The sequence below is a fragment of the Papio anubis genome, chromosome 11, assembly GCF_008728515.1.
Source record: "Papio anubis isolate 15944 chromosome 11, Panubis1.0, whole genome shotgun sequence".
NCBI classification, from domain to species: Eukaryota; Metazoa; Chordata; class Mammalia; order Primates; family Cercopithecidae; genus Papio; species Papio anubis.
In genome coordinates, this window is record NC_044986.1 from 16,671,954 (window position 1) to 16,697,562 (window position 25,609).

General features: G+C 39.4%; 1 protein-coding gene across 1 annotated transcript; it reads right to left on the reverse strand.

Moving 5' to 3' along the window:
• Positions 1–1,659: 1,659 nt before the first annotated feature.
• Positions 1,660–25,572, reverse strand: LOC101010627 (pancreatic triacylglycerol lipase). Its single transcript, XM_021943722.2, has 12 exons — positions 24,047–25,572; positions 22,433–22,587; positions 21,677–21,799; positions 18,954–19,088; positions 15,833–15,944; positions 14,342–14,461; positions 14,132–14,251; positions 13,521–13,639; positions 10,477–10,606; positions 9,243–9,351; positions 8,123–8,287; positions 1,660–1,778 (listed from the first exon to the last, which is right to left on the reverse strand). Exons 1-12 carry the CDS (start codon positions 24,090–24,092, stop codon positions 1,715–1,717), a joined length of 1,398 nt encoding a protein of 465 aa, XP_021799414.2. The 5' UTR covers positions 24,093–25,572; the 3' UTR covers positions 1,660–1,714.
• Positions 25,573–25,609: the final 37 nt, after the last annotated feature.

Here is a 25,609-nt window from a genome sequence, read left to right on the forward strand (position 1 = left end):
ACTTTCCAATCACGTAAGTCAAATATTGCCTTTTTGTTTAAGCAACTTTGAGTTGGAGCTTTTGGTTCATGCAAGTGAAAGCATCTTAATTAATATAAATGGATGGCCCTTTAACAAGTCTTTGTGTGTTAACTTTATATATTTTGACGAAATACAGAATAAATGGCATTTTCAATTTTTCATAGCCCTGTGCCTTTGGCTATGTTATTCCTTCTCTCTGGAGTGCCCTTCCCACCATATCCTCTTAGCAAATCCCTACTCAACTTTTAAGACCTAGCACAAATATCCCCTTCTTTCTTAGGATGTTATTGTTTAGACATGGCCTAATTTTAAGTACCTGACCCTAGTGGATTCATTCGTTGCTTCCATTAGTGGGAAAGTCATTTTAAAAATATGTATTTGTATTTTCTCTTCTACTACATGCCAGGCATGTGCCAGGCACATACAATGGGCAAACTCCTTAAGGAGTTTAGAAATAGGCTATACAGAGAAGTGAGCCAGCAAGCAATTACAATATGGGAAGTTCAGTGTTGAGATGGCAAAATGTCTGGGTGTGGTAGGAGCATAGTGGTAAGCCTCTAATCAAGTCTTAGTGGGCGCGGATAATGGAGGTGAGTCCTGGAGGAAGTGATGTCTACAAAGAGATTTAAGAACCAATAGGAGTTTAACAGACAGGAAGACAGAGAAAAGAACATCCCAGGGAGAAGAGTTCCTGACAACATCCAGCAGCATCAGAGATCAAGACCCTCTTGGGGGACAGGGTCAGAATGTAGAATTCCAGAAGGAACATAGTGAAAGATGAAGCTGGAGTCCAAGGAGACAACCAGACCAAGAAGGACCTCACAAGGCTTACCAAAGAATATGGGTCCAAGCGTGGTGGCTCACGCCTGTAATCCCAGCACTTTGGGAGGCCAAGGCGGGCAGATCATGAGGTCAGGAGATCGAGACCATCCTGACGAACACGGTGAAACCCTGTCTCTACTAAAAATACAAAAAAGTTAGCCAGGTGTGGTGGCAGGCACCTGTAGTCCCAGCTACTTGGGAGGCTGAGGCAGGAGAATGGCATGAACCCGGGGGATGGAGCTTGCAGTAAGTGGAGATCATGCTGCTGCACTCCAGCCTGGGCAGCAGAGTGAGACTCCATCTCAAAAAAAAAAAAAAAAAAAGAATATGGATTCTGTCCTGGGGACAACTGGGAGGATGATTTATTTGTGCTTCAGAAAAATCAAAGAGGCTGCAGGAGAAGTGAGAGGTTTTGGGGAGCCCCACATAAACCAGGTAGACCTGTTAGGGAGCATTGGATCTGTCTAGTCCTCATCTCCTTGTGTGTCATTTCCCCTGAGATGTCTGATTAGGAGCAGACACAGAACTTAAAGATTATAAAAAATGTGGCAATTGTGAGTCTTTCCATGTGAGCCCACCAAGAGGGGGTCATTTTGGACATGGAAGACTGCCTTAAGTGACAAGAATGGCATAAGTAATATTAATAATGAACATGATGACAGTACCCTGTAAACAGTATTCTTAAGGTCAAATATGCAGCAAAATTTAACAGTCATTAGTGGTTCTTTTGACCAACTCCAAATTTTGGAGTTTAGTCACTTTATCCAACAGATTCACTTGAAACTATGGAGGTTTTGGACAAAAGAAACAGGCGCGTAATGCATTACCACCAGATTTTATTTGAAGTCAATTCATTGGTAACAGTAGTCTCCTAACATGGTGTGAGGGTGAGGAGAACCTCCTCCCTGACGGTTTCTGCACTACAGAAGTTGAACCTGTGGAGAGAAAACAACACAAAGTCACCTCCTCTTCCTGGCACACATCTGGAGTGTGACAATGAGGACCACCTCTGCCCCCAACCTCCCAGTCTGAGGGAAGGGCACACCCTATGCTGGAGATCAGACAATGGCTGAGGGAGGACATCTTCTACATAAAGGAATGAATTCTCCTTTCCAGTGTTATTTTCTGGTTGTGCACCAGCAGAGAGAGAAGCTGTCAATAGACACCCCAAAGAAAAAGAAAGACTCATTTGTCATGAGCAGTCACTGAACACTTAGCCCATGTCAAAAAATGCAACTGAGGAACAGCAGAGTCACCATCATAAGAAATCAGCCCAGTGTATAAAAGTTAATTTCTGGTATTATATTGGCTAACCATTATTTTAATTCAATATTGGAATTAAAATGACAAACTTTTCTCATTAAGACTGAATAATATGCCTTCTTTTCATGTGTGCATCAAATAAAGAAAAGAAAAGAAGGAAGGAAGGAGAAAGAAAGAGAGAGAAAGGAAGGAAGGAAGGGAGGGAGGGAGGGAGGAAGGAAGAAAGGAAGGAAGGAAGGAAGGAGGGAAGGAGAAAGAAAGAAAGAAAGAAAGAAAGAAAGAAAGAAAGAAAGAAAGAAAGGAAGGAAGGAAGGAAGGAGAAGAAAGAAGGAAGGAAGGGGAGGAAGGAAGGAAGGGAGGGAGGGAAGGAAGGAAGGAAAAGAAAGAAGGGAGGGAGGGAGGGAAGGAAGGAAGGAAGGAGGGAGGAAGGGAGGGAAGGAAGGGGAAGGGAAGGAGGGAAGGAAAGAGGGAAGGGAAGGAGGAAGGGAGGGAAGGAGGAAGGGAGGGAGGAAGGGAAGAAAGAAAAGGCTGAGCAATACTTAGGATGCTTTGGAATATTTTTCTTTAATAAAATACCTTAGCATATGTAAACTATCAGGCACGGAAAAAGATGCTCAGAAAATGTTTTTTTTTCCCTTCACGCTCACTTCCTCAATGACTGGCAGCCTCACAAATAGGAAGTTAAAGGTGAAAACAGTTATCAATCAGGGACACAAGAAATGAAAGGCACCAATATTTATATATGATTAAAGGTGAACTGAATTTATTTTGTAGTAGTTAAGAATTTTGTAGAGTCAAACTTCCTGCACAGAAATTCAGAAACGGTATCTTCATTTAATTATCCATAAAATAAGGATAATGAAACTACCTCATAGGATATACATTTTTGTTTTAACAGCTTTATTGAGCTTTAATTTACCTGGAATAAACTGTACATATTTAAATTGATACATTTTCACACACACAACATACACCTTTGAAACCATTACCAAAATCAAAGTTATAAACATATCTATCATCTCCCCAATTGTCTTTCTTCCCCTTTGTAATTGCTTCTTCCCATTCCCTCCAATATTCACTCCTCCCAGGCCACCACTCTCTGCTGTCACTATAGAGTAGTTTGAATTGTCTGGAATTTTATATAAATGGAATCTAAGGTGTATGCACTCTGGTCTAGCTTTTCATTCAGTATAATTATCTCAAGATTCATCCATATTGTTGAGTGTACCATTAGTTGATTCCTTGTCACTGCTGAGTAATATTCCATTGTATGGACAGACCATAGTTTGTTTATCCATTCCTCTTTTGGTAGACATTTGGATTGTTTCTACTTCTCGGCTGTTACAATAAAAGCTGCTATAGGCTCAGGCGCAGTGGCTCACCCATGTCATCCCAGCACTTTGGGAGGCCAAAGCAGGTGGATCACCTGTGGTCAAGGGTTCAAGACCAGCCTGGCCAACATGATGAAAACCCGTCTCAACTAAAAATACAAAAATTAGCTGGGCATGGTGGCGCATGCCTGTAATCCCAGCTACTGGGGAGGCCAAGGCAGGAGAATCACTTGAACCCAGGAGATGGAGGTTGCGGTGAGCCAAGATTGTGCCACGGCACTCCAGCCTGGGTGACAGAGCAAGACTCTGTCTCAAAAACAAAAATTGCTACAAATATTCATGTACAAATCTTTTGTATAATCATATGTGTTCTTGCCTCATGGGTAAAGAGCGAAGACCGAAATCGCTGACTCAGCTAGATGCATGTTTGGCTTTTTAAGAAACTGTTAAGGTGCTTTCCAAAGTAGTTGTATCCTTTTTATATTCCCATCAGCACTGTATGATAGTCCTTCACAAGAGTTGGTATTATCAATCTTAATTTTGGCCATTTAAATAGGTGGTATCTCTTTCTGTTCTTAATTTGCATTTTTCTAATGATTAACAGTGTATCATTTTCGGTTCTTTCACATTGAGAAATCTATTTGTGTTTTTATGTTTAAAGTGCATTTCAGGCTGGGCACAGTGGCTCACGCCTGTAATTTCAGCACTTTGGAAGGTCGAGGTGGGTGAATCACTTGAGGCCAGTTTGAGACTAGCCTGACCAACATGGTGAAATCCTGCCTATACTAAAAATACAAAAATTAGCTGGCAGTGGTGCTGCTGCCTGTAATCCCAGCTACACAGGAGGCTGAGGCAGAAGAATCACTTGAACCTAGGAGGCAAAGGTTGAGATCGTGCCACTGCACTCCAGCCTGGGTAACAGAGCAAGACTCCATTTCAAAAAAATAAAAATAAAAAAGTACATTTTATATAGCCAGAATACAATTGGATATTGAGTTTTTAAAAATACAGTGGAGTAAGTTTTGTCTTCTAATTGTGGTATTTAGACCATTTTTACTTTATACGATTATTTATATGGCTAGGTATGAGGTTACTGTCTTTTTTTTTTTTTTTTTTTGAAACAGAGGAGTCTTGCTCTGTCGCCCAGGCTGGAGTGCAGTGGTGCAATCTCCACCTCCCGAGTTCACGCCATTCTCCTGCCTCCAGCCTCCCGAGTAGCTGGGACTACAGGCATCCTCCACAACACCCGGCTAATTTTTTGTGTTTTTAGTAGAGATGGGTTTCACCGTGTTAGCCAGGATGGTCTCAATCTCCCGACCTCGTGATCCGCCTGCCTTGGCCTCCCGAAGTGGAGGGATTACAGGCGTCAGCCACCGCACCCAGCCCCTTTTAGTTCTTTTTATACTATATTTTGGATTATATTTTATTCCATTTTATCTCCTTGTTTGGGTTATTTGCTATCATGCCTTGTTTCATTATTTTCGAATTTATAGCACATATTTTTTATTTATCACGTCTTACTTTCAAAAGAGAGTATACCAATTCATAAATGGTATAAGAACCTTCCAATAGTATATTTTCAGTTCTCCCCCCCCGCCCTTCATGTCAGTGTTAAATTTTACTTATACATCTATTATATACTCCCCAAAATACTGTCATTATTTTTTAAGTAGTCAATTTTTTCAATGAGAATTTAGTAATAAGAATTAAACATACTATGTATTTATCACGTATTTCCTATTTCCTGTGTTCTTAATTTCTTTTAGTGAATTCTTTTCTACCTGGTATCATTTTCCTGTGCCTGAAGTCCTTCCTTTGACATTTCTTTTAGTGTTAACCTGCTGGTGAGGAATTATTTCAGTTTTAAAAGTCTTTATTTCATCTTTGTCTTTGAAAGATATTTATGGGTATAAATTCCAGGTTAACAGTTTTTCCTTTCCATATTCAAAGATATTGTTTCACCGTCTTCTAGCTTGCATTGTTCCTGATTAGAAATTTGCTGTAATTTTCTTTCTTCACTGTTCTAATGTGTCATTTTTCTCTGACTGCTTTCAATATTTTGTCTTTATAATTGGGTTTCAACATTTTTTTATTTGTGGAAATGTAAGGGAACAAGTTAAGTTTTGTTAGACGGATATATCGTATAGTGGTAAAATCTAGGTTTTTAGTGTAATCACCTGAATAATGTACATTCTGCCTGGTTTTGAGCATTTTGATTTTTATGTGTGTTGGTGCTGTGCTGTTTTTTTCATGTTTCTTGTGATTTTCTTTGATCTGTTGGTTTATAGTTTTCACCATGTTTGAAAATTTTCAAGGTATTATTTCTTCACATATATTTTTCTGTCCCTTCTTTGTTAGGGTCTTATTTCCAATAAATAAGGCTTATTATTATTGTCCTACAGATCACTGATATTCTTTTAAAATTATTTTAAAGATTTTTTCTCTGTGTATTTCATTTCAGAAAGTTTCTATTATGTATTCAAGGTCATTAACCTTGCCTTCTATAATAGTCTAATCTACTGTTAGTTACATTCTGTGCATGTTTTGTTTGTGACATTGTATTTTTCATCTCTAGAAACTCAGTGTGGGTCTTTTTCTATATAGGTTGAGCATCTAAATCTAAAAATAAAAAATCCATTCCTGAGGGAAGTAACTCAGGAATGGAAAACCAAACATTGTATGTTCTCACTGATATGTGGGAGCTAAGCTATGAGGACACAAAGGCATAAGAATGATACAATGGACTTTGGGGACTTGGGGAGAAGAGTGGGAGCGGGGCGAGGGATAAAAGACAACATACATGGTGCAGTGTACACTGCTCAGGTGATGGGTGCACCAGGATCTCAGAAATCACCACTGAAGAACTTACTCATGTAACCAAATACCACCTGTACCCAATAACTTATGGAAAAATAAAATAAAAATGAATTAAAAATCCAAAATGCTCTGAAATTTGAAATGTTTGATTGCCAACATGATGCTCGAAGGAAATGCTTATTGGAACATTTCAGATTTTGGAATTTTTTTTTTTTAATTTTTGATGCTCAACTGGTACATATAATGGAACTATTCCTAAAGTCCCAAGAAATTCAAAATTGAATCACTTCTGATCTCAAGCATTTTGGATAAGAAACATTCAACCTGTATATGCCACGCCTTTACTGACCTTTTAAGCAAATGGAATACAGGTTTAAGAACTGTTTTAATTTTCTCCTCTGCTAATGTAACATCTGTGTCAGTTTCGGTTTGGTGTCGATTGATTATTCTCCTCATTATAGGTTGGATTTTTCTGCGTCTTTATATACCTGGGAATCCTTGAGTCAAAGTCAGATACTGTGGATTTTAGATTTTTAGGTGCTTGATAATTCTGGATCTTTATAAATATTCTTGACCTTTTTGTTCTGCAACGCAGTTAAGTTATTTGGAAACAGTTTCTTTACAGATCTTGGTCAATATAGGTAAATTATTTTCCACTATAAAGCAAGACCTTCTAAAATACTCTACCCTGTGTCCTTTGACTTAGAAACTTTTCTAGACTGCTTGGTGGAAGTAAGCACCATTCCCAGTCCTGCAAGAGTATGGGAACTATTTTCTCTAATCCATCAAATGGATATTTCCATGACCTCCAGCTGGTTTGTTCTCATACATGGGCCAATCAGTACCTTGATGAATATTCAGGGGGACTTTTCATAACCTCTGGGATTCTCCCTCGGCAACTCACTCCTGTATGGTATGCTGTCCTGTGAAATCTACTTCCCTGGGTCTTCTGATTCTTAACTCTGATTCTTTAACTTAAGGAGTCCACTGAACTCTGCCTGGGTTTCTCCTCCCTGTGACACATCCTGGAAATCTCTCGGAGCAGTAAGCTGGGGCAACTGCGAGGCTCCATCTTGTCCGTTTTTGTCTCTCAGGGATCACTATCCCTTATTCCTTGATGTTCAGTGTCTGGAAAACTGTTTTTTCACATACTTAGTTTGAATTTTTGGTTATTTCAGTCAGGACAGTAAATCTGGGTTCTGTTACTCCATCTTTGCCAGAAGCAAAGTCCCCTCATTTGGTTTTTATGAGGATGGAAGGATAGAACGACAGAAGCACAGGGCTTGCCTCAGCATTTGGCCTAATACTCAGAAATACTTGGTCTAGTGTTGGTATTGTCATGATTATCATCAGATCACCTTTCCTGGTAGTTCACCTTCCTTTGGCTCCCACACCCTCCAGTCCTGGTTGAAACCAAGGATTATCTCCTGGACCTTCATCTTCACTAAGAAGACCAGTGATTCGGAAAAGCCTATTTCTATTCCTTGATACATTCACTGTGTTCCTAGCAACTTAAACAGCAATTAGGTGAGCCCGGGAAGTTTGGAAGATGCACACAAGAAGCCCTCACATAGCACAAAACACAGCTGCCAAAGGAGGCATTCCTCTCACCTAAGAATCATGAAGCCAGATTCTCATTCTAACATTTAATTTGTATCAGCTATCACATATTTGTCTACAAATTGATCAAAGCTGTTTCCTAAAGTTCTACCCTTTTTCCTAAAGAAACAGAAGGCATTAGGAAGCAACTGTAACTAGGATGTAGGTGATCCCCTGTAGGAGGTTTCACTTAAATTAGACTTTTAGAAGGAATAGAACTATAAACACAGATTTGATATTTCACATCTCCTGGGATTTTCATTACTTACTGTTTTCCATCATTTGTCTCCACTATAATCTTGGATGCTCCCACTCTGGGTAAATTTAGGTCGATCACGTTGTTATACCAGATAAATTTAACCTTCTGCAAGTCCCCAACGTCCACATCTGAGTCAAATTCATTGGAATGAGTATTATCTGATTTGAGAGTGCCCCTGAGGATTTAAGAAGTGAACAAAAACATACATGAGCATACATATAAATATATACATATATATTTTTGTTTGTGTGTGTATATATATATATACACATATACATACACATTTATGTTTCTAAGACCAGCTTACAGTGCATTTCTGGCTAAGGTGATTGGTAGTACATTTTTCATTCTAATGTATTAAACAAATTCAGACATGCATGCTAACTCACTGGTAGTCCATTTGCCGTGAATACCTCATATTAGTCACCTTTGCTTTAATAAAACTTCAAACATGTATTAGTCACAATTCCTCCACAATTTAATAAATGATGAGAGTATTCCATCATCTTTTTGCATGTGTTTTGTAGACAGACTAATTAATTACTGATTATAAATCAGATGCCAGTCATCAAAGCAAACATGAATGGTTTTATCAGGAAATAGCATGAAAATATTTAGAAACCGAATTCTGAATAGTATTAAGGCATAAGGATGACACAATTTCTTCCTTTTTCCTTATACATGTCAGTACTCTACTTCCATATAGTAATGAATAGACAAACTCTTAGGTTGATGACATACATTATACATGTGCAGTATTCCAACATTAAGAAGTATTGGCTGGCCACCATGGCTCATGCCCATAATCCCAGCACTTTGGGAGGCCTAGGTGGGCAGGTCACCTGAGGTCAGGAGTTTGAGACCAGCCTGGCCAACATAGTGAAACCCCGTCTCTATTAAAAATACAAAAATTAGCCAGGCGTGGTGGTGGGTGCCTGTAATCACAGCTACTCGGGAGGCTAAGGTAGGAGAATTGCTTGAACCCTAGAGGCAGAGGTTGTAGTGAGCCAAGACTGCACCACTACACTCCAGCCTGGGTGACAGAGCAAGACTCCAGCCTGGGCAACAGAGTGAGACTTCAACTCAAAAAAACAAACAAACAAACCATAGAGCAATATTATTTTACTCACTTGAAAATTTCATACTGCTTAGAGTTTCCTTTACTTCCAAACAAAGAAACTAGTATATGTCCTGTGACCTTTTTTCCAGACAGTGTGACAGATACCTTATACCTCCAACCTGCAAGGGAGAAAAATTGCAAAATGTCAGTTTGGAGATAAAAGACACTAAAAACAAGTTAATTCGGATCCCACTACTGCTGAGTTTTGAATAATTTATTTATAATTTTTGTGTGTGTGTGTGTGTATGTAATTTTCTAATCAAATAGTCATAGATATTCCTTTATATGTGTTTAGGGGATAGGCATTAGGTAGCAGGGGCTTTGCAGAAGTTTTTCAAAATTAAGACAGATTTTTTTTCAAGCCAAGGGACTAAAGAATACATTTAGTTTTCAGTTTCCAACCTGACAATTTATCCTTGAAAGTTATAAGAACGTTATGTTAAAAGGTAGTTGTAAAATTGTGAACTGTGACATTTTTTCAGTTTAATTTATTTTCATAGATCACCAAATTTTAGAGTACTGCCATCTTTTTGTCTAAATATCTACATTTATTTTCAAAATTCCATAATTCAACTTTTCATTGCCTTTGGGAATATATTAATTTATGAAAACCAAAAGAACGTTTTCTTGGTACTAGCCAATAGTTTGCCATTTAGAGATAGCCTGAGCAAATTGCGGAGGAGATAAAATTTGTCATCAGTATTAAAAAAAAAAACGGTAACCCAATTGACTCTCATCCAAATAGTTTTCTTCTTCTATTATTAAGAAAAGAAACCCAGAACCTGTTCCCATTCCTACTACTACTCCATCCTCTAATTCCCATCACTCATGGAACCTACAATCCTAAACATCTCTTACATCTGTTAATGTCTTTCCATTCTCACAACCTCTGCCATCTCTCTCTCCTAGATTACCTTTGTGCTTTTACGAAAATCTCAGAATTTTGTTCAGTGAAACTTTTGAGTGAATATAAAGAGGCTGGAGCAGAGAAAGTCTTCTGAATATAGCACCAGAACCAAATGTGAAGAAACTTATTTTTGCAGCTCTAAGAGTCCAGGACCCAAACTCTGTTCTGCCACCCTAATTAGCTATAATTACCTTGAACATAGCATTGAGCATTTTTCCACATTGCAGACGGGGTGTTTAAAGCTTTTGTATAGAAAAGCAAGTATGCACATTTTCAGAGGACATAATAATAAAATATATAGCAATACGAATATAAGATACAGAAAATAGAAACTTACGTGCAAAATTACTGGCATCACCAGTGTCTAGATAAAATTTCTGGCCCACATCATTTGTTTTCCCAGAATATCTATCAGCATAGTGACCCATCTGTGGGCAGCCTCCACTTGGACAGGGGAAGCACTTATTCTAGTGAAAACAAACAAATGATGAATGAGGATGCCCTTTCTTTTAATTGTGTACCATATTTCCTACATGTTGTTGTCATTCAAATATTCTAAAGCCAGTTCTGTTCTGATGGTAAACGGGGATTTTAACAGTGTCTCAGCAGCAAAGATTAACAATGCATTTCATTATTCACAACAGTAAGTCACCAACTTCACTGTTAAACAACACAGTACTATAAAAATCATACAGTGAGCTGGGTGCGGTGGCTCACACCTGTAATCCCAGCACTTTGGGAGGCTGAGGCAGGTGGATCACCTGAGGTTAGGAGTTCAAGATCAGCCTGACCAACATGGTGAAACCCCGTCTCTACTAAAAATGCAAAAATTAGTTGGACATGGTGGCGGGCGCCTATAATTCTAGCTACTCTGGAGGCTGAAGCAGGAGAATTGCTTGAACCCAGGAGGCAGAGGTTGCAGTGAGCCGAGGTTGCGCTATTGCACTCAAGTCTTGGGCAAGAGAGCAAGACTCCATCTCAAAAAAAAAAAAAAAAAAAAAACAAAAACAAACAAATAAAAAATACAATGAGAAAATATATATCTGTGTGTGTGTGTGTGTATCTATCTTCTATTTTTCCTCTTGCCTAATTTGTTCCTAAGACATTCATCTACTTATAGCTAGAATTTATTTTAGAAAGATTGCATAAGTAGAATAGAGGTTATAATCAGCTTCTGATAAACAAAATCAATTCTTTTCCTTTTTTTTTTTTTTTTGTTTGAGATAAAGTCTCTCTCTGTCACGCAGGCTAGAGTACAGTGGTGTGATCTGGCTCACTGCAAGCTCTGCCTCCCGGGTTCACACCATTCTCCTGTTTCAGCCTCCAGAGCAGTTGGGACTATAGGCATCCGCTATCACGCCCAGCTTATTTTTGTATTTTTAGTATTTTTAGTAGAGACAGGGTTTCACCATGTTAGCTAGGATGATCTCGATCTCCTAACCTCATGATCCACCCGCCTCGGCCTCCCAAAGTGCTGGGATTACAGGCGTGAGCCACCGCGCCTGGCTTTCTTCAATTGTTTTAGCTCATGTTTAGCATATCAAGCCCTGAAGGATTCGTATCTTCACATAGAATTTCCTCTATGTGAAGAGAAAATGCCCCAGCTAGCCTAAGGCTTACTGCGAGACTGATACCTGGAGAAGACATATTCATATGGGAAAATACTCCTTGTTTCTGAACCAAGGACTTATGAGAAAAAGAGATGGAGAGGGAGGAACCAAGTTGGCAGGACAAGTGTCCCAATTCCCACTATGAGGGGCAGGGCTACTCTACAGTAAAGGCAAGTGGTGGACTCCTGGCTCAATGGACCATATTATGGGCTTATCACAGTCCCAGGGTTGGCATTCAACAAAATCCAGGTGTTGCCTAAGCCAGCCAGGAAGAAATAGCCAAAGCTCTCTGAGGGCATTGCTAGAGCCAGAAGAACAGACAGGCCCAAGACTTCATCTCTAAATACAGCAGTGTGACCATCAATAAAAGACAAGGCTATTACCCAGCGTCCAAAGGAGCCCAAAGACTTTGCACCCACGGACTCCCAATTCATTTCCTCTGCTGAACACACATTGACCACCACCACCAGATCACCTGGCCCCAGCACTCACTTGGAGAGAAGCTTAGAAGGGAGTGCAAAGGTGAAGAAATCTGCAAGACTGAGACATTTTTTCTTATGCAAGTGCTGAGTATCACTTAAAAGAACTGTTTATATCGTTGAATTAGACTAAGTTTTAACTGGATGAAACCTGAGGCTTTTGTGTTTGCTTCTTTATTTTTTCCCCATTACTTATTGTTGGGTATTGGGGAAGAAAATTAAAATGAAGTTAAAATAAAGAAAGAGGAGGGATCTTCTGTCTTATTGTATATGGAAGCTGTAGTGTGAATAATATATGTACTCCCTCTCCCATAATAGCTAACATTAATTGAATGCCATTATATTTTTTGCTCTGAGCTAAGCAATTAACATATGTATTCTCATTAAGTCCTCTCACCAAATATGTTGAGTTTACCATTAGTATTTACATTTACAGATGAAGAAACTTCTTGGAGAAGTGTTTTGCTCAAAAATATTCAGCTATTTAATGGTGAAACCAGGATTTGCATCCTCTCTCCTAATCACTAAGGTATATATCCTGGGTAATTATGACTTCAGCTGGCACATTTGTTACTGGAAATTTTCTTATTAAATCCATAGGTTTTAAATTTTAATTTCAAAACTTTATGGTGCAAAGAAAAGTCAATTTTATAATTTTATAAAAAAAAACCCCAGAGAATAGATATGTCATATCTGAGATCACATATAAAGAATTCAACCAAGAGCAAACCACTACAGCACACATTTACCTATGTAACAAACCTGCACATTCTGCACAAGTATCCTGGAACTTAAAGTAAAATTAAATAAATAATTCAACCAAGATATCAAGAGAATACCAAATAAAATGAAAACTCAAAAAAAAAAATCTTGGCAATTACGAAATTGCACAGAAACATCCACACGTCTATAATTATATATTAATAGTTTAAAAGGTCAGCATTTAAGAAAATTTTTCCATGTTCATCACCATCCTATAGATATTTCTCAGATTTCCATAGACTAATTATTTTTTGTTTGTTTAGGGTTATTTCTAAAACAAGTTTGAACATTTACCCAATGAATACAAAAGTAATACAAATGAAAGTAAACATAGGACATTTCCATTTACAAGCTCATTTCTCTAAAGTGCTCTAATTTATCACTATTTAAATACATATCTATAATTAAAGGCATGTATAAGTTCGAAAGTATAAAAACGTTCATTGAATGAGGTCATGTATAGGAAACCACACCAGTCATGTGAAGTGACAGTCACAAAATTCTTTATGCAGAAGGTGGAGTCTACTTACTGCAGTGAAGACGTTGTAAGAGGCACAGGGAAATCCAGCAAAGCCATCAGGATTGACAATGCTATCAGTGTAATATTTGTAGCTTCTTAAGTGATTACAGGCCGCAAAGTCTCGAGTCCCTTCGAATCAGGCACAATTACACATCAAGGACAGATTGCATTTTTCCGAGTTAACGTCATATTCAGAATATAGTGGTTGAATAGATTTCTCTAATTAACGTGAGCTCATGCGGGTCACAGAACAAAGTCATTTGTAAAGTATATTTATGATTTGTGATGTAATCAGAAGTTGAGTACTGTTAAAGATTATAATAGATAATACTGTAATTAAATGAAAGGTTTAACATACTGTAGAAGAAAAAGATTGGTCTAAATAAATAAAAGCTCATTCCCTGGATTAGGTGCTTGGAAGTTGACTGAAAATCCACTTTCTTTCCCAGTCTCCTCATGCCCACTTATCCCAGTGAAAACCTACATCTCATGGATGCAATTAAAAGTCTTTTGTTACATAAAATGTGAGACCTGTACAATTCCAAAGAATTTAACAAGTTTAGCAAAACAAAACGCAAGCTTTCCCCCAAGAAGATCTCTTTGTACACGTAATAGTTCTACCTTGCCAGATTCCATCTATGTCCACAATCTGAGAGAGAATGTTCTTCTGACATCCAGGCATTTCCACTCCTCCATTTGGAAAGAAATCTAGATGGCCCACAAGTTGGCTCATTCCAAACCCTGAAGAAACATAAAAGTAAATGAGGGTTTATGCTAACGTATAGACTCAGACAATATAACACCCTTTGGGGGACAGGTTGAGGAACTCACCCAAATTGGGGACTATGGGGGCACCATCCGTGTGAATTACATCCACAAATTGGGCATCACTGGGGTCCAATCGGACTAATTCAGGTGTACCCTGAAAGCAAGGTTCTGCGGGGTCCAACCCTAGAGTAAAGAGTATGTGTCGTGAATTATGACAAGTCCTAAGTACAGTCCTGAGTACAAGTATTAAGAGTAAAATATGAGTTATGCATGGAAAGGGATGAACGAGTTCTTCCTTACCTGACCATTTGCTGAAGGGGAATCTGCTTCTAGCTATTTGCTTTAAAGTGAATTTTCTCCAAACCAAAGAATATGCCTTTCCTCATGGCCGTGTAGTCAGTGGGAGAGTCTTGGTCACTAGCGCAGTTACAAGAAAAGAGGCAGACTCTGGGACACACTGGACTAAAAACCACTCAGGGTAAAAGAGTCCCCAGTAGACTGTGAACTCCCACAAGAGCAAGGACCTTGGCTTCCATAAACGTCACTGAGAACACAGGCTTGCATTGCACAGCGCCTGGCTGAGCAGGCTATGGGAAAGAAACATTTACAGACGGTGGAAAAGAAAATCCTGTGCAGAACTCCCCTTCAGCAAATGAACGGATAGGCATTCCAGATTATTCCAAGTCCAGATACAGCCGACTTATCCCAAGGGTTAAAAAGAGAATCACCAAGTCAGAGACAAAAAGGTTGAACACTGATGGAAGAGGAAAGTGGTCCTTCCTTGAAATAATCACCTCTCAGATCCAGGATGGTAGACTCTTTCTTATAACCTTACAGAGGTTTTAGAATCTGGATATCCAATATATGAGCTCACTGGCCGAATGCAGCCAGCCTCAGGTTTGTAAAATACTATTTGTTATCTCATTAGCAGCACACAGAACTGGCAGCCCAGGGCACCCTGACCACATTTTCCCTGACGACTCTGGGGTTACGTTTGAGGTTTAAGCACATTAGCAATTGCTACTGAAGCAGAATATAATCAGTTATACAAATTTCAGCTTCTTGGGTTTCATTGTATTTATTCTACTATTTATGAAGTGTACTCTATTCATGAAACTGATCCTTTGTGAATGTTGGTCAACGGGGAAATAGGCATGAATAAAATCTCTATGTCCTTAATTCACATTTTAGTCACGTGCAATATAAATATGTTAAACAGAGTGCTGTAGACCAAAGACTGGTATCAATGAAGACTTTACAAAGCCTCAGAACAGAGTGATTTCCGATTGTGAGGCCCAATTCAGAAAACATGAGAAGGTAAAAAGTAGAATTGCACCAAATTTCCGTCTTGTATTTCCTTTTAGACCACAGACAGTCTACATGTAGTCTAATTTTGTAGCTTTATTTATTTATTTATTTACTTACTTACTTTTTTATTTTTATTTTTTTAAGGAGATGGGAGTCTCACTATGTTGCCCAGACTGGCCTCAAACTGCTGGGCTCAAGAGATCCTCTTGCCTCAACCCCCTGGCATCTTTCACTGTTTTGACCAACCTGTGATGCGTCCAACGGTCCCATTGGTTCTCCTTCCAGCCTCCCCAGCAGCGTGGGCACCCAGGCTGTGGCCAATGATGTGCACACTGGAAGGTGAGTAACCGAATGCCGACTGTAGGAAAGAAAACCTTTTTAGAATGTTTTCAAGTACAGTCACGAGTTGCTTAACAACAGGGATATGTTAAGAGAAATGCATCGTCAAGCGATTTTGTTGTTGTGGGAACATCATAAAGTGTACTTACATAAACCTAGATGGCATAGCCTACTACACACCTAGGCTATGTGGTACAGCCTGTTGCTTCTAGGCTACAAACCTGTACTGCATGTGACTGTACCATGTACTGTAGGCAATTGGAACACAATGTAACTAGTTGTGTATCCAAATATATCTAAACCTAAAAAACATACAGTAAAAATACAGTATAAAAGATATTAGGCTGGTCTTGGTGGCTCAGGCCTGTAATCACAGCACTTTGGGAGGCTGAGGTGGGCTGATCACCTAAGGTTAGGAGTTTAAGACCAGCCTGGCCAATCTGGTGAAACCCTGTCTCTACAAAAATAAAAAAATTGGCCAGGTGCAGTGGCTCATGCCTGTAATCCCAACACTTTGGGAGGCCAAGGCGGGCGGATCACGAGGTTGGGAGATCGAGGCCATCCTGGCTAACACAGTGAAATCCCCTCTCTACTAAAAATACAAAAAATTAGCCAGGCGTGGTGGTGGGTGCCTATAGTCCCAGCTACTTGGGAGGCTGAGGCAGGAGAATGGCACGAACCCGGGAGGCCGAGCTTGCAGTGAGCCGAGATCGCCCCACTGCATTCCAGCCTGGGCAACAGAGCAGGACTCCGTCAAACAAACAAACAAAACAAAAATTATCTGGGCATGGTGGTGGGTGCCTATAATCCTGGCTACTAGGGAGGCTGAGGTGGGAGAATCACTTGAACCCGGGAGGTGGAGGTTGCAGTGAGCCAAGACTGTGCCACCACACTCCAGCCTGGGTGACAGAGCAAGACTCTGTCTCAAAAAAAAAAAGTCCCAAAGTGGTACATCTGTAGAGGCCACTTACCATGAATGGAGCTTGCAGGACTGGAAGTTGCTCTGGGTGAGCCATGGAGTAAGTGGTGAGGAAATGTAAAGGCCTAGGACGTCACTGCACACTGCTGAAGACTTGATACACACTGTACACTTACTCTACACTCAGTTCATTTAAAATATTTTTCTTTCTTTATGCAATTTTTATTTTTATTATTTTATTTATTTATTTACTTATTTATTTTTTGAGATGGAGTCTCCCTCTGTCCCCCAGGCTGGAGTGCAGTGGCATGATCTCAGCTCACTGTAAGCTCCGCCTCCCGGGTTCACGCCATTCTCCTGCCTCAGTCTCCCGAGTAGCTGGGACTACAGGTGCCCGCCACCACACCCAGCTAAGTCTTTGTATTTTTAGTAGAGACGGGGTTTCACCGTGTTAGCCAGGATGGTCTCAATCTCCTGACCTCGTGATCCGCCTGCCTCGGCCTCCCAAAGTGCTGGAATTACAGGTGTGAGCCGCCGTGCCCAGCCATTTTAACTTTTCAAAATTTTTTGTTAAAAACTAAGACACAAACACCTGCATTAGCCTAGGCCTATACAGGGTCAGGATCATCAACCTCACTGTCTTCCACCTCCACATCTTATTTCCTGGAAGGTCTTCAGGGGCAATAACATGCATGAAGCTGTCATTTCCTATGATAACATGTCTTCTTCTGGAATACTTCCTAAAGGATCTGCCTGAGGCTGTTTTTCTTTTTTTTTTTTAATAAGTAGAAGGAGTATACTTTAAAATAATGATAAAAAGTACAGTAAATATGTAAACCAGTAATGTCATCGTTTATTATCATTATCATGTATTATATACTGTACATGATTATATGTGGTAGAGTTTTATATAACTGGGAGTGCAGTAGGTTTGTTTATACCAGCATGACCACAAATCCATGAGTAATACGTTGTGCTATGGTATCATGATAGCTATAAGTCACAAGGCAATAGGAATTTTTTAGCTCCATTGTCATCTTATGGGACCTCCATCATATCTGAAGTCCATCATTGACCTACACATCCTTGTGTGGTGCGTGACTGTGTTGCAGAAGTCGTGAGGGGCGCAGGGGGAGAACCTTCAAAAACCTCAGTGTTAAGAAGGTACACTGCCTTTCCAAAGCACTTGACGTCCATGTTTTTTAAAATAGTTATAATGAAAAATGGAAATGGGTTTAACTTTTAATCTGGAGGAAGTAGGGCTGTATTTTGTTGGAGAGATAAACCTTAATGAATATGAAGAGCTGTTATCCAGAGATGATGAAGCAAGTATTTGGATTAGAAAGTAAAAATAAAAACAGTTATTTAAACACATTTGAGTATAACATTTTCTGTGTTTTTTTGTTACCAAATGAGGTTAGCTTGTGATCACTGTGCTTCTCTTAAGAAAACAAAACTAAAATCAAACAAAACTAGATTAATTTTAAGGTTGACATAGGTAATAACTAGTAAAATTAAAACAAATACTTGTGGAATTTATTAAAAACAACCTACCAATTGCTTGAATAAATTAAATTTAAAAAACCAGTTTATTTTTATTTTATTTTATTTTATTTTTTTATTTTAGACGGAGTCTTGCTCTGTCACCCAGGCTGGTGTGCAGGCGCGATCTCGGCTCACTGCAAGCTCCACCTCCTAGGTTCAGGCCATTCTCCTGCCTTAGCCTCCCAAGTAGCTGGGACTACAGGTGCCCACCACCACGCCCGGCTAATTTTTTTGTATTTTTAGTAGAGGCAGGGTTTCACTGTGTTAGCCAGGACGGTCTCGATCTCCTGATCTCGTGATCCGCCTGTCTCAGCCTCCCAAAGTGTTGGGATTACAGGCGTGAGCCACTGCACCCAGCCAAAAAGAACTAGTTTATTAACATAATGGGTTATTGATGAAACCCAAAGCTAGATTTTTAAAAAAAATTTTCTTTGCAACCAAGGGAAATGTCATATCTGAGTAGAGAAATGTCTTTATCTATGATTAAATCTACAGACTTTTTTTTTTGAAAGACAATCTGGAAAACCATGTATACAGGCTTTTATACAATCCAGGGGTAATTACCTTCAGAACTTCAACAAAATACGCTACTTCTGCTCCCACAATCCTGATGTTCTGTGACGCTTGTGTGTATCCAGTTCGGGAGCCACCTTTCCAGTCCACACAGATACAGTTCACACTTTCCACCTGGAACAGATTCTGGTGGAAGGGGCACAATAAACAGATACATAATTCAGGATCTTTATTAATTACTAGTTAACATATCGGAGGACTAGGATAAATTCCTTCCTTGACTGACACGACATCATTTTAACCCCAATGCAACTGACAAAACTTATAGTCTGTTATAGATATATCATCTCTGCTAAAGTTTAACATCATCTCCAAACTGGAATTTGACCATAGTGGGAACTGGATTCTTGGGATTTCTGCTGTAGCAGATACAGAGACATTTAATTCAAGAAAAAAATGTATAAAATGTGGTACAATGGGTTGTTCATTAGGTCATCCTAAATGCCACAAGACTACATTGTCCCTTACTAGAATGCACCCAAGGACATTGTTTGCCTCGTCCACTGGTGCAGCCTCAGTGTCCAGAAGAGATTCTGGTACACAGAAGGTGCTCAGTAAATATTTAATGAATGAATGAAAGACAATATATAAATACATTGAAGGTAAATAAGTTTTTCCACAATGGAAATACTAATCAAAATTTTTAGATGAACATGTTTTATTGTACATCACTAAAGAGTTATTAATATTTCACATGGAAACACTGCCTACCAGATATCTACGGAAAGCCTTGCTTGATGGCATTTAATTATGGCTTCATGGAGGTTAGTTCTGAAAGGAATTCTGTTGTCTGAGTGTGTTTATGTATACCCTATTTTTTTTCCAAAAAGAATTTGAGAATAGGCCAGGTGCAGTGGCTCACGCCTGTAATCCCAGCACTTTGGGAGGCCGAGGCGGGTGGATCACGAGGTCTGGAGATCGAGACCATCCTGGCTAACACGGTGAAACCCCATCTCTACTAAAAATACAAAAAATTAGCGGGGCCTGGTGGCGGGCACCTGTAGTCCCAGCTACTCAGGAGGCTGAGGCAGGAGAATGGAGTGAACCCGGGAGGCGGAGCTTGCAGTGAGCCGAGATTGCACCATTGCACTCCAGCCCGGGTGACAGAGCGAGACTCCATCTCAAAAATAAAAAGAATTTGAGAATAATGGAACAATCTTAGAAATCATCTCCAACTTTTCCATTTTCAAAAGGAAAAATCCAAAGCAGGGAAAAGATTTGCTAATCATGGCTACGGAAAGAGTCAGGACTGAAATGTAGAACCTTTATCCTTCTAGTTTAAACCACTTGTTTCTGCATCTCAAAACAATAGTGCTGTCAAAGCCTAATCAATGCAAAACAAAACAAAACAAAAACAAACCACAATTGCCTTTGGGATCTTAGAAATAAATTGCATAGCCATATCAAAGGAAGCTATATTCCTTTTGAACTGAGAATAATATATTTTTTTTCTTCTCTGTTGTGTAAAAATCTATTACTACCCTCCAATAATCATCAGCTTTAAATTATTTTGGAAGACAAGTTGTAGTTTTACTGCTTGTGTTTAAACTTGCAGAGTGTACGGACTCTAGGGTGCTCATCCGTCTTTAGGATCAATGGATATGCTCTGGCGTTGACTCATTCTGCCCTTGGTTTGAGCCACAGGCAGACCTGAAATTCTATGGGCTTAGGAGGACCTTTGTGTCTTTCTTCTTTTTTTTTTTTTTTTTTTGAGACGGAGTCTCACTCTGTCACCCAGGCTGGAGTGCAATGGCGCGATCTTGGCTCACCGCAACCTCTGCCTCCCGGGTTCAAGTGATTCTCCTGCCTCAGCCTCCTGAGTAGCTGGGATTACAGGCATGCACCACCATGCCTGGCTAACTGTTTTGTAGTTTTAGTAGAGATGGGGTTTCACCACGTTAGCCAGGATGGTCTCGAACTCCTGACCTTGTGATCAGCCCGCCTCAGCCTCTCAAAGTACTCGGATTACAGGTATGAGCCACCACACCCGGCCTGTGTCTTTCTTCTTGATACCTCTGAAGAAAGGACTACTCCCTTTGTGCCACAGTAGGTCAAAGAAATTTGATGAATACATGAATAAACACTTGAACAAATGAATCAATCATAATATTCCTCAAGCACTAGCAGTTACTAGGAAAATTTATTCTATTTGATTTTCTGTCTTTTCATTCTTCTTTATGACAGAGCACATAGCCAAAGGCAAATTAAAGAAAATAGGACCACTGCTGTTGAAACAACAGAAGCCAAAATAAAAAACCTACACAGTTTTCCAAGTTATTGCTACCAGAGGAGATCAAAGAGTAGCAAGTGAACATCAAAAGAAAATAATTCATTCAGGCAAAATGAGACCTCTTAGCGCTTCACATAAAATTAAAAACAAATGAAAAATCAGGGGCCTATGACCAGCTGGTGTGCATCAGCATGAGAGCATCTGTTGCTAAAATTTTGAAACACCTCCATATCAGTTGTTAAATAACTAGTGCCTAGATCTACCAAATGCTTGCCAGCCTCACTGCTCTGAGCATCCTAAACCCCCTCTTCCCACCAACACCTCCTTGACCTCCCTTAGGAACTCTAGGCCCCGCAGGGGTCTGAAGATCCTTCAAGACTGTGGGTACCAGCACTGTCCTCACTGGTTGGGGCCAGTGCCTTACTACTGGTTGTTAATTATCACTTTGGAAACAACCTTTCCTTGAGAGATGACTACATCTCACCTTGCATATATTGGCCAGCCAGTTTTCTTCTCCCTTGTCTATGAATCCATGAATAATAAAGCGAGTTTTTCTATTTGTTTTGAAATTGGAGTTACTGATGGTTGATGAATCTGCGACAAGTTCCTGTTTAGACAGAAAAGTGTTTCATGTCAGTTTCCTATAGTAGCCAATAGAACCATTTGTGGAGAGGGTTCCACATGGAGAGGGGCGGTAAGTAGAAGACTGCTAGGATTCAGGATCCTTGTGAATAATGATCCTCCCATTATAACCACAGTATTCACTATCATCACCATGTTGCCATTTCCCAGTCATCACGACATGTTTGCAGTTGTTCAACTTGGGATAATATGTCTGTTATAAACTTGGTGGTAATGATCTTTTCTTCATACAATGGAAGGCTTTGTGTGTATGTGTGTGCATATGTTTATGCATCTTTATCTAATATAGATATACATACATAATGGAAGATTATATAAATATATAATATTTGGAATGTTTATATACTTTATATATATAAATATAGCCCTATATTTACAATATTTATTAAATGCTATAGAGGAAGGACAAGAATAATATGAAGTTAAGGAACCTTTTATAAAGAATTTACATTAAGAAATACCTAAGCTCAGTGCCCTGAATATCTACAAAGATGCAAATTTCACAGCCTGATTTGTTTCTCTTAAGAACGTGAATATTCAGTATCCTTATTACATAAAACAGGTGGAACTTAGTTCTAAACACAGTGATAGTTCTTACTTGAAAGTTGTTTGGGTTCTCATTAGTATATAGGAGGAAGCGGGTGTTGACATCTTTTGGAGCCCAGGGCAATATATGGAGGGGTCTTTCCACAATTCCTGACCATGGGGAATCATCGCTGAAGCAGCCGAGTCTTTCATAGCAAACTTCTTTTCCTGCAATCCCCCAGAAGGATATTATTTTACAAGCATGCTCTTTTTAACGATCTGTCTGCCAATATATATATGAGTTAAATTACACTGTGTGGTAGACATTCCTCCTCTACTACTCTCAACACCTTCCTAGCCACACACTCACAAAACAGCTTCAAAACACAACACAACTGTTCCAGACAGGCTGTTGGTCCTCAATTCTACCACACAGGATCACTTCACTCCCCTTGTGTCTCTGACCAGTCCCAATGTGGGACTCCTTTTAGCCTCTGAACTCAGATATCTTCCTTGGGCCATAGGTGCTCAAGAAAGGGACAACCCTGTGTCCCTAAGCCTTAACTTCTTGTAGCCACCATTCAGCTATGGGCTTTGAAAGGAGCGCTTACATTTTATGGAAAGGTCAAAACCATATATCCCTATCCTTGCTGTACTGCAGATCATCTTCATTACTGTGATGAAGAAGCTGTTCACAAACAACCAAACAAAAAATCCATGGTTTAACACAGCTCCAGGCTTGAATGTCACTCCATAAAAAAACAACCTAAAGAGCCTGTAATCCCGGCACTTTGGGAGGCCAAGGCAGGTGGATCACAAGGTCAGGAGATTCAGACCATCCTGGCTAACATGGTGAAACCCCGTCTCCACTAAAAATACAAAAAAATTAGCCAGGTGTGGTTCCAGGCACCTGTAGTCCCAGCTACTTGGGAGGCTGAAGCAGGAGAATGGTGTGAATCCAGGAGGCAGAGCTTGCAGTGAGCTGAGATGGCACCACTGCACTCCAGCCTGGGCGACAGAGCGAGACTCTGTCTCAGAAAAAACAAAAACAAAAACAAAAACAAAAAAAACCCAAAGAAGGGTTCTCTTTTCTAAGGAGGATAAATCTAGATTAATGGTAGGAGTAAGAGTAGTAGCTGTTGTGGGGGCTAACTTTCTCACAATCTTACCATGTGCCAGGTTGTGGGCTGGATGATTTACTAATCCGACCTAATTCTCACAATAATCCTAGGAGATGGGGTATCCAACTCTCCCCATTTTGCAGACAAAGATTCTGAAGCACAGAAGAGTTAAGAATTTTGCTCAGAGTAATACAGCTGTAGGTGGTGGTGGAGCCAAGGTTCAAACTCCTAACTTGACTTAATGTCAGGGTTGCTAGATTTAGCAAATCAAAATACAAGTAAATTTGAATTTCAGATAAATGATAATGTTTTAGTATAAATACGTCACATATTTGTTGTTTGTGGGAAATATTTGTTGTTTATCTGAAATTCAAATTTAACTGGGCATCTTAGATGTTTTCTGACAACCCTACTCCACATACCTGTGTTCTTATGCATCTCCTGTGCTTTACTCCTTGAAGTAATGCTTCCTGTTATTACTGTGGCCTGAATTCAGCTGCCATAGCCCTCTTGACCGTGTTGAAAAGTGAATCTCTCCCAGCTCAACATTTATATTTTTTTCTTACCTGCTACTGCTCCCAGCAGCAGTGAAAGAGTCCAAAGTAGCAGCATCTACACGAAATTAAAAACATGATTGAGTCTGGCTAAGTTTTAAAAAGATCGGTAAGTTTTAGTTCATTTAGATGTCTGGGGGAAAATGGATAAATTCTGATCAATTAGGCCTAGAAAACAGGTTCCTGACTCACCGTGGCAATTCGGTCAGGTTCCACACGCAACCAGATAGCAACAAAAGGTCCTTTTATAGGCGAAGCTTATCTTTTTGAAACCGTGGAAAAATGGCATGCAAGGAAAGGCCCAAGGATGTGTTTCTAATTTTAATCACAGATAAACCAGGGTTGACAGAGTAGATAAAGTTTTCCATAGTAGTTGTGGGAAGATGAGAAAGGGGGTAGATATGTGATTATGTAAAGCTCAAAATCACTTTTAATTTCATTATAGTAAAGGTTCTAGTCTTTCTGTCCCTTTTTTAAGTTTACAATTCTCTGTGCATGCCTGTGGGCATGTGTGAAACTAAATTGTTTTCACAGATTTAATAACAGCAGTCTTAAAAGCAAATGCTAACAGCCTACCAGCTCTTGCCATTTTTGTATAACCTTGCCTTACCCTCAAAAACAGTGAAATAGAAGCAATCCTTCAAGAGAATTCATACCTTCTGGAAAAGATTTGATTTGTTATTTTGATAGTCTATATAACTGATTTATTTCTCAACAATATCATGGAGGAAAGAATAAATAAGCTATGAAAAGGAATTGGGGGTACAGCCAAAAGCATAGAGGCAGAATCAGTGACCCCACTATCAGATGAAATGATGAATAAGCGGAAAAAATATGATTCAACTTGGAAGAAAATGGTTTAGAAAAAATAATCTGAAAGAGAATTGTTTGATGGAAAGTAACTGGGTATGTTTTCAGCTAAGGATGGATTGCTTACAATAAATGTTAAAAAGAGTACAATGTGATACTATAATTTTAAGAGACCAGAACCTTTCAGCCTGGAAGTGTCGCAGCTATACATTGAGTTATTGAAATTGTCACATTCGTAGGTCAAAAGTGGTCAAAAATAACTCAACCCCCTGGAAAAGTTTATAGGTATAAAGAAAAGCAACCGAATTATTATGTACAAGGGAAGTTCAAGGAAGTTTGGCAAGGGAATTGTTAAAATAAAGACAGGAGGCACAAGGAAGGATCCATGGATGGACACCATGGCAAATTCCCACCTAATCTTTCAAATATCAGCCTTTCATCCCCTCCTCAGGCAGTCTTCCCCAGTCATGGTTAAGCTGGTTCCCTTGTTCCCTCTAAGGAAGATTCTCTTTAGAAATTCTCTTACTTGAGACTGATCATTTGTATATTATAAACTCGGAGAAGGCTGGAATGCTCAGGGCCTTGTTGTCACATCCTAGCACCTAGCCCAGTACTTGATACACAGCAGGCCTTCAACACATCTCTGATGGATGATTAACCAAATGAGGGAATGAATACGAAAAGCAAAGCAATTTATTTTGCATAATTGCTGAAATAATAATTGTCTCCACAATCTCATAAGTAAAAAGCTGTTGAAACTTCTTT